The sequence below is a fragment of the Pholis gunnellus genome (genome assembly GCF_910591455.1).
Source record: "Pholis gunnellus genome assembly, chromosome: 12".
NCBI classification, from domain to species: Eukaryota; Metazoa; Chordata; class Actinopteri; order Perciformes; family Pholidae; genus Pholis; species Pholis gunnellus.
In genome coordinates this window covers 23,938,510-23,948,630 of record NC_136539.1, presented here as the reverse complement: position 1 = coordinate 23,948,630, position 10,121 = coordinate 23,938,510, and the positions used below count along the sequence as shown (strand labels likewise).

General features: G+C 46.3%; 1 protein-coding gene across 1 annotated transcript in view; it reads right to left on the bottom strand.

Annotated features, from left to right (window-relative positions):
- Nucleotides 1–1,736: 1,736 nt before the first annotated feature.
- Nucleotides 1,737–10,121, bottom strand: part of sema5ba (sema domain, seven thrombospondin repeats (type 1 and type 1-like), transmembrane domain (TM) and short cytoplasmic domain, (semaphorin) 5Ba) — a gene marked incomplete at both ends in the record, with an annotated part of 79,089 nt that continues 70,704 nt past the window's right edge. The window contains 3 exons of the mRNA XM_079170475.1: nt 1,737–1,913; nt 8,005–8,210; nt 8,929–8,973. Coding sequence (XP_079026601.1) covers nt 1,737–1,913; nt 8,005–8,210; nt 8,929–8,973 — 428 coding nt within the window. The remainder of the gene's footprint in view (nt 1,914–8,004; nt 8,211–8,928; nt 8,974–10,121) is intronic.

Genomic DNA, 10,121 nt, shown 5'->3' with positions numbered 1-10,121 from the left:
CTACATGACAGGTCTAACAGTACACCTGGTGAGTTGCATAGAAGGGCACAGAGCCTCACGTCTCCGGGGACAGAGCTCACAACGGACCAATCAGATGACTCGCTTTCAGTGGAGGCGGAGTCTAAACCACAAACTCTTACTTCTGAATTCAGTTTCTCCATCATACGAGACTCATTTGCAGCCGATACTATTGGATAGCGTCTCGTGTCTTCAGTGCTTAGATGACTTCTTCTCACTCTGGTGTCACGTGATGTGTGAACAGCTGTTCACTGCCCCGGAGCTCCGCCCCCAAACAAACCTCATGGTCGGTGTGTACTTTAGCTGCTGCACTTTTTTTAAACAACTATAAGGCCTTTTTCTCTTTTTTTTCTTAAACAAACAGTGTTAGCTTTACAATGTACAGAAACATTTACACGACCCCGCGGGGTCATTTAAATGTGCTGCTGCTATTTACAGATAGAGCATCTCGTGCATGTACAGAAGTGAAAAGCATCGCTGGGTTAGCATTCATCAATCAGGCAATAATAATAATAATAAAATATAGCTGTGAAAATGCCCTTTATAAACCAAGCTTTGACTATAAATAGTGTCAGTTCCACCTCGGCAGGAAGCAGAGCAGCGATGCTTTAACTCATTAACATCTCATGAAATATAGAAAACAAACCAACAGTAGAACGTGTGTCAGGATGTGGAAACACACAAAGTACAAAAACCTTTGATCATTCAGACACACACACACACACACACACACACACACGTTTGATCTTCACACAGCTTTTGAAACTTCTAAGCAAGCAGAGTTTATCAAAAGTGATGTTTTGTTTCAGTCATTCTTTGTAGAAAACGTCTTCTTCTTCATTGTTCTATATTTGTGTTAACATTGTTTACGTTGTTGAAGATGAAATGTTCTGAACGTCTGAATAAAAAATCAAGAGAAACTAAAGGAAAGTGTTCATCCACTAGAGGAACGATGACTCAGCTCTATCTCATTTAAACTAATAGTTGCTGCTACGCTACAGCTGGACTGAGAACAGATATCTGATGAAACCTACGAGCTTCTTCTACGTCACAGAGCTGAGCGGCTATTCAGCACCGCGACCAGAGAGCCGATCGATCCACGCTCTCCACAGCGTCTTCAGTGTTCCTGGAGAAAAGAATAAGACTGAAGAAATAGGAAAAGAACCCCCCCCCCCCCCCCCCCCCCGCACTCTGTTGCATTCAGGCACCCAAGGCATTCCCAAAGCTTTATGTACAGGTCAGCCCCCCCCCCCCCCCGTAGAAGGTCCTGGTGAACAAAAGACAAAAGACGAGCGACTCGTTTAGTGTTGAAGTTCTTTTCTCCATCCAGGCTCATATCTCTCCATCCACTGTTCTCCGTTGTTGTTGTTGTTGTTGTTGTTGTTGTTGTTGTTAGTAAACGAGATCCAGATCCACAGAAATGTCATCTTTGATTGAAATGTGTTCGTGTGTGGATTCTCGTCTGTGTCTCAACAAAGAGTCTAGACCTCTCCACCAGATCCTCACATGAAGCTCTGATGAACCCCCCCCCCCCCCCCCCCCCCCCCCCTAAACTGGTAGCATAAGTCCCAGAATGCACCAGGACACGGGCCTCGTCGTCCAAACATCTCCTAAATGGAAAGTTCCAGAAACACAAACCCAACCATGCGGGGAGCGACCAGAGGAAGCAGAGGAACCCGTTCAGCGCCGTCTCCGTGGCTCTGGGGGGCTCGGGGGGCTCAGCTGTTGTTGTTTTGGTTGTAGGTCCTGCAGGGCGAGGGGGAGGAGTTGGGCTGGTAGTCGTACTTGCCGAGCGCGGCGGGGTAGTAGGTGGTGGTGTAGACGTTGGTCTGCTGCAGCGGCGTCGGGTAGAAGTTGGATCGCTCGTCTGGCAGCAGGTTGTTCTTGTTGAGCGTCTGCAACGACACAAAGAAGAGTTAAAGGTTTAAACGTATCTAACGCACGTTAACACCTTCATGTAGTTCCTTCTGAAGGAACAGAACAGTTTATGGGAAACATGCTGGAAGATGTTTTCACAAATAAAGCTTTGAGGACTCGATTGACTTTTGGAAACATTTTCTTTAAAACTAAATCAGCCAGAAGATGTAAAAAAGCATCATTATCGTCAGATCTCCGTCTTTCTGACGGTCCTTGAACACATCATGTGTGTCGAACGCTTTCTAAAGAAGACGCACAAAAACAAAGCTTTAACTTGTGGAGGAGAGAGGAGAGGAGAGAGGAGAGAGGAGAGAGAGGAGAGGGGAGGAGAGAGGAGAGGAGAGAGGAGAGAGAGAGAGGAGAGAGAGAGAGGAGAGAGGAGAGAGGAGAGGAGGAGAGAGAGAGGAGAGAGGAGAGAGGAGAGGAGGAGAGAGAGGAGAGGGGAGGAGAGAGGAGGAGAGAGGAGAGAGGAGAGAGAGGAGAGGAGGAGAGAGGAGGAGAGGAGAGAGAGGAGGAGGAGAGGAGAGAGGAGAGAGAGGAGAGAGAGGAGAGGAGAGGAGAGAGGAGGAGAGGAGAGAGGAGAGGAGGAGAGAGAGAGAGGAGGAGAGGAGAGAGGAGAGAGAGGAGAGGAGGAGAGAGGAGGAGAGGAGAGGAGAGAGAGGAGAGGAGGAGAGAGGAGGAGAGGAGAGAGAGGAGAGGAGAGAGGAGAGAGAGGAGAGAGAGGAGAGAGAGGAGAGGAGAGGAGAGAGGAGGAGAGGAGAGAGGAGAGAGAGAGAGGAGGAGAGGAGAGAGGAGAGAGAGGAGAGGAGGAGAGAGGAGGAGAGGAGAGGAGAGAGGAGAGAGAGGAGAGAGAGGAGAGGAGAGAGGAGGAGAGGAGAGAGGAGAGAGAGGAGAGGAGGAGAGAGGAGGAGAGGAGAGGAGAGAGGAGAGGAGGAGAGAGGAGAGAGAGAGAGGAGGAGAGGAGAGAGGAGAGAGAGGAGAGGAGGAGAGAGGAGGAGAGGAGAGGAGAGAGGAGAGAGAGGAGAGAGAGGAGAGGAGAGAGGAGGAGAGAAGAGAGGGGAGGAGAGAGGAGAGAGAGGAGAGGAGAGAGAGGAGAGAGGAGAGGAGAGAGGAGGAGAGAAGAGAGGGGAGGAGAGAGGAGAGGGGAGGAGAGAGGAGAGAGAGGAGAGGAGAGAGGAGGAGAGAAGAGAGAGGAGAGGAGAGAGGAGGAGAGAAGAGAGGGGAGGAGAGAGGAGAGAGGAGAGAGAGGAGAGGAGAGAGGAGGAGAGGAGAGAGGAGAGAGGAGAGGAGGAGAGAGGAGAGAGGAGGAGAGGAGAGAGGAGAGAGAGGAGAGAGGAGAGAGAGGAGAGGAGAGAGGAGGAGAGAAGAGAGGGGAGGAGAGAGGAGAGAGAGGAGAGGGGAGGAGAGAGAGGAGAGGGGAGGAGAGAGGAGAGAGGCAGGAGGAGAGAGGAGAGAGGAGAGGAGAGAGAGGAGAGGGCAGGGGAGGGCGGAGAGAGGAGAGAGGGGGGAGAGAGAGGAGAGGGGAGGAGAGAGGAGAGAGAGGAGAGAGGAGGAGAGGAGAGAGGAGAGAGAGGAGAGAGAGGAGAGGAGAGAGGAGGAGAGAAGAGAGGGGAGGAGAGAGGAGAGGAGAGAGTCTGTAAAAACCTGGTATCTGTGTTGTGCACTAAAGACTGCTCTACTTCTAGTCTTGATGGATCTGTTCCATAGAGGAGCAGAACTTTATATTACAGAGAGAATAAAGAGCACAGAGAGAAACACGTGAGGAAGTAAAACCCCAGATGGTTAAAGACAGAATAGTCTTGTTAAAATAAAGACTTTGCAGCGTTTTGTAATGTTAAAATAATTGGTGCCCACAGGTGAATACAACACCTCCAGCAGCCTCCAGGCACCAAGAGTATTCATAACCAAAGCAAACCAATTTAACCAATTTAATTTAGTTCATGTCAAGCATACTCAATGCACTACTATACGAGATGGGCGGGAATTTACTGCGGCGCTGTTAAATAAAAAACAAGTCTAAAACCCACATTTTATTCTAATGTAATTGCTGAGTCTCTGGTAAAAGCCGAGCAGGAGGTGAAACACTTTCCAGGGGAAGCATTAGACTAATGTAATCCATCTGAACGGCTCGGGGGACCGAGGCAGCAACATAATCAGGTTAGAGTCGCTGAAATACTCGGCGGCCGGCAGCCTAAATTGGCCTGGAGGAGAAACGGGGCTGTGGTGGTTCACGGTGACATCGGCTGGATAATGAGTTCACATCTCTCAGCACCACGACGGCTGTCAGCACCACACAGCAACAATAACAGCAGGACAACCGGAGTCAAAGACACAGGGGAGGCTGAGGTTACATGGTCACTGTGTGGACACTGTGTGGACACTATAAGGACACTATAGGGACACTATAAGGACACTATAAGGACACTATATGGACACTATAAGGTCACTATATGGGCACTATAAGGACACTATAAGGACACTATATGGACACTATAAGGTCACTATAAGGACACTATATGGACACTATATGGACACTATAAGGACACTATAGGGACACTGTGTGGACACTATAAGGTCACTATATGGACACTATATGGACAGTATAAGGACACTATATGGACACTATAAGGACACTGTGTGGACACTATATGGACACTATAAGGACACTATAGGGACACTGTGTGGACACTATAAGGTCACTATATGGACACTATATGGACAGTATAAGGACACTATATGGACACTATAAGGTCACTATAAGGACACTATATGGACACTATATGGACACTATAAGGACACTATAGGGACACTATAAGGACACTATATGGACAGTATAAGGACACTATAGGGACAGTATAAGGACACTATATGGACAGTATAAGGACACTATATGGACACTATATGGACAGTATATGGACACTATAAGGACACTGTGTGGACACTATAAGGACACTATATGGACAGTATAAGGACACTATAGGGACAGTATAAGGACACTATAAGGACACTATATGGACACTATAAGGACACTGTGTGGACATTGTGTGGACATTGTGTGGACACTATAAGGACACTATAAAGACCATATTAGAAAGTCAAGTGTAGTCTTTGTGTATTGGGGTGGAACGGGTAAAATAAATCAGTTGACGTCAGCAGAAACATCAGCTTAACGTTGACAACGTGAAGAAAACATCCAAACTCATCAGCTGCTTCATCAGACGATGAGACTTTACAGAGAAGCTGATGAGCTCAGTGACATTAATGTCATTTAGATGTGAAGTAAACGAGTTTCTACCAGAACTGTGTGCTTGTGTGTATTTGATTGTTACGAGCTGATTCAACATGTCAACACGAGTGATACGACTTCATTCACACCGTTCTACAGGACGCAGAGACAGGAGAGGGAAGGTCAATGTGTGCTGATGAAAAGGTGATCTAGTACTGAACTTTCATCAAATTCACAAGAAACCGATGTGTTTATTCAATAACAAAATGTCACATATTGATCACGGACCATCATTAATATTCACTGAGGTCACAGCTCGTTTCTACAGCTGGTCGTGTTGTCACTAAGGAGGAAGTTGGCCTCACGTTGGCATACAGAGAACACACCAAACAAACAGTAATCAGGTCAACTAGCTTTAGGAAGTGACAGGTTTTCTTGTTATGTGTGGTGGATCTACTTTGTGCCGCTGGGAACAAGGGTCATGTAGATTTAAAAAAGAAACTGATGAATATTTAAAGAAACGGTAAAGTGTGACCTTTAACCCCTCCAGAGACACTATCTGGTCTGGTTCAGGCGGGTAGAGCGTGCAAGCTGCTTTCCTAGTTTGTTCATCACCATTTCCTTGACTTTGTCTTTAAGCGTCGGCCCTTACCGACAGAAGCTCCCGAATCTCATGGTCTCATTTCCGTCGGCGTCTTTGTGTAACTGACCCTCCTTCTTCACCCTCGGACGTTTGTGTTCTTCCAGGTTTAGCAATAAGGAAGAGTTAAAAGAGGAGATGTCACGCATCATGCTTTATGGATGAGAATTACAATCCTGCTGTTATTGAGAAGATATTCAATAAAAGACCAGAAACAAACGCTCTCTATCTGAAGAACGCCCCCTGTGGTCTAAAGCTGTAGTGTCTCTGAGCTCCAGACTCTCTTTAGTAAACCTCTCATGTTACTGCAGCAGGTCTGACAGTCTGACCCTCTCAGTCCTGGTTCTGGTTCTCCCGTGCCTCCCTTCACTCCAGCGGGTCCAGCAATACGTCCTGGGTCTCCAGCAGAGAGGTGTCGGTGTTGACTCCCAGAGAGGAGAAGCTCTGCTCCTGGAGGAGGAGGATCTGGGTCTGTCCACGGTGGACCGGTCTCTGCTGGAGTCTGAGCTGAAGGAGGTTCTGGTGAACCTGCATGAGTTCATCTGGTTTCACCAGAATCCGACCCGGTGGCTCCGATGACGAGCATTAAGAATAACTCTATAGAAACAGACCATCTTCTCTCTGATGGTCTCTTTACTGATGGAGGTCTGATAGAGGATCAGGACTACACTGAGACTGGTTCATATAGAGGATCAGGACTACACTGAGACTGGTTCATATAGAGGATCAGGACTACACTGAGACTGGTTCATATATGTGATATTAAATGTCTGGAGTCAGTTCCTGGTTTTGGAGGAACTGAAATGAATCCGTGGTTCATATTTGTGAGTGAAGCTCTAGAAGGAGGTGACAAAGAAGAAACTCCTTTCTTTGGGGTTGAGGGTCATAAAGAGTTCATCTGCAGCTTATTATCCTGCGCTCCGTCTCACTCTGCGGACAGATCAATGATAATCTCCCGGAGTTAAACTAGTTCAGAGAGACAAACAACAGAAGTCAAAGCTGCACTAAAGAGTGAAGCAGCTCCTCCACGTTGTGTGAATGTGAACGCACAGCTGAGCGATGGAGACGGGAGGTGGAGGGGAGCTAATGGGAGCCATTAATACGCACTGGGTTAGTGTGTGCATGCTGGGAGGGTTAGTGTACGAAGAGGAATATAAAGAACGTGAGCAGTGATTCATCTGCTGAGCTCATTGAGATAAACGCACCAATAAAAGCTCGAAATAAAACATGAATCACTTCCACCTTAAATCTGAATCTTTTACAGCGTGTTTGTTTGTGTGCACGTGAGTAACACCAAGTGCTTCTTTTGTTGTGATTTAAAGGGACAGTGTGCTACACGCACAGCGAGCAGCTGGCAGATATGGAATATAACATTCAGTGTATCATCACCTGAAACTAAGAACACTGGTTCATGTTTTGGTGTCTGTCAGGTTCAAATCAGTTCTTAGAGGCATTCTCTCATCAACCATTACCACTCAATGCAAACAACTGGACAGGAGGACAGAGGACAGAGGACATGAGGACAGAGGACAGGAGGACATGAGGACATGAGGACAGAGGACATGAGGACAAAAGGAAAGGAGGACAGAGGACAGGAGGACATGAGGACAAAAGGAAAGGAGGACAGAGGACAGGAGGACAGAGGACATGAGGACAGAGGACATGAGGACAAAAGGAAAGGAGGACAGAGGACAGGAGGACATGAGGACAGAGGACATGAGGACATGAGGACATAAGGACAGGAGGACATGAGGACAGTGGACATGAGGACATAAGGACAGAGGACATAAGGACAGAGGACATAAGGACAGAGGACATGAGGACAGAGGACATGAGGAATGACTGGTACTGACTGATATCTGTGTTCTTTATTCTTTATAAACGTCACGCAGACATGTTATTTATTTTATTAACATTTTACGTTTGTTTCCAGTGAAATATTAACGACTTTATAAAGTGACTTTTCTGTTGTAAATTTAAATTATAAATAACTATATATATATATATATATATAAATAATCGTATTGTGAATACATTTGTTTTTAGATACTACATGTGTTGTTTAAAAGCAGAGGATCTAAAGAACCTCTCTCCACTCGTAGCTCTCCGGGCGTCGAGCTGGTTGCAGTACACAACGTCACCACCAGATGTCACTACAGCTCACACACTGCTCCTTTAAACAGGTATCTACAGGGGGCCGTACCTTGAACTCCATGGGCGTGTACTTCTCGTTCTTTGGCGTGGTGTTGCCCTTGTAGTTGAGGTGGTTCGGGGTTGTTGGGTGGATCACGGCCGACTCCTGCGAGGGTTTGTGGAAACGTTGACAGTAGACGTAGATGAGGAAGGACAGAAGCCCCGCCCCCAGGAAACAGGACACGCCCGTGGCGATGAGGTGTATGGAGGTGAATGCTGGGAAACGAAGGAGACACGGAGGGTTAGCGTTACTTTATCACATGCTGTATTTAAACTATTCTGAGTACGTTTAAAGAAACATTTCACCCACAAAATGAGATTTTTATTGATTATTCACACATTTCTTAACTTTTCTTTGTGGTGAACTTTGATGGACCTTTAAAGGAATACTTCACCCTCCACAATGAGCATTTATATCAATGATTACCCTTTGTTACCTTGAACTCTGGAATGGAACTTAGCATTTCTCTCGTGGTGAACGGAGAATCTAAAACCATAGAAGAAGTCTAGAAGTGTTCCAGTGAAGATGTGTGAGGACGCGCTGAGATACTCCTCAGCTTTAACAGGAAGAGAAGACTCTCCAAAAGCTTTCACTCACAGTTACTGAAGCAGTTGTATTTTGATCTTTATGTTCTCAAGGACAGGAACATGAACTTTGGTTTGTTTTTTTGTTTTCTTAAAGAAATGAATAAAAGTCTTCAGTTTGGATGTGAATCAGCTGTTTATTGAAGTCTTGAACGGGTCGACTCGTTCCATCACATAAAGTGTCTTCCTCTTCTGACAGAATAAATAAACACACACACAAACACATGAAGATGCACATATAATGCATGGAAACACACACACACACACACACACACACACACACACACACACACACACACACACACACACGCACACACACACACAGGAACAGAGCTGCTTGTCCACTTACCTCCACAGTGCTGGTCCTTATCAAAACCAGATGCTGGGAGGATGACTGCAGAGAGGAGAGGAACACAGGGTCAGACACACAGACGAGCATGCACACACACATGCACACACACGCACACACACGCACACACACGCACACACACACACACACACTCTCAGAACACAGCGACCATGGACTGTAACATCGGGGGAGTCGACATGCAGAAACACAAACAGTGATTGTTGGGTTTTTTTCAGTGAATTTAAAAATCCTGGATTCTACAATTCCCATAATGCAACTGGACTTTAAAGAGCCGTCTGTCTGTCTAGCAGGTCACTCAGTGATTCTGTTCATTCTGCAGAGGACACGCTGCTAAAATGTCAACCATCATTAATAACCGGTTCACTGAGCCAGACTCTAAAACACGCCTTCTTAAACGCTGTTGATTCTTCTTCATGATAATTCACAAATACTTCACGTCCCGTCTGCAACAAACAGTAGCAGATAATAAGAGTGTGTGTGTGTGTGTGTGTGTGTGTGTGTGTGTGTGATTAACATCTCCTCTCAGTGTGACCTTAACCAATCCGGCCACGGCCTCGTTGAGATTTGCAATAAAACTAGAAGTGTTTTTTGTAGTTGACTCATTAATATTAACGAGCTCGGGTCTGGACTCAGTCGGGATCATTTCAGGGAAACTTTCTGAGACCAGCGTCAGCAGAACGAGGAGCGGGGAGGTCAACGGGGTCAACGGGGTCAACGGCCGACCTGCTGGACTCACGTGGACTTCATTATGGTTCATTAACAGAAGCAGGTTGTTTTAGTGCAGGCTACACACACACACACACACACACACACACACACACGTGTTGATGTGTTTGTGAGTGAGGATGATGAGGATGAAGCATGATGGGTAATGTGTTACATAGTTGAGGATGACAGACAGACAGACGGCGTCCTAAAATCACAAGCTGCTGAAGGTTCGACCTCACAGAGACAGAACACGTTTACTTCCTGTTTTAAATTCCTACAAAGAGTTAAAACATGAAAGTAAAAAAGTATGTTGAAGTCATCAGACAAGACTTTGAGTGATCGTAGAGCGAGCTCATCAATCAATCATCCCTCTCTCTCTCTCTCTCTCTCTCTCTGTCTCTGTCTCTGTCTCTCTCTCTCATTGTATTTAAGTTGATTGTTTTTGTATTAATCACTTATTAGAG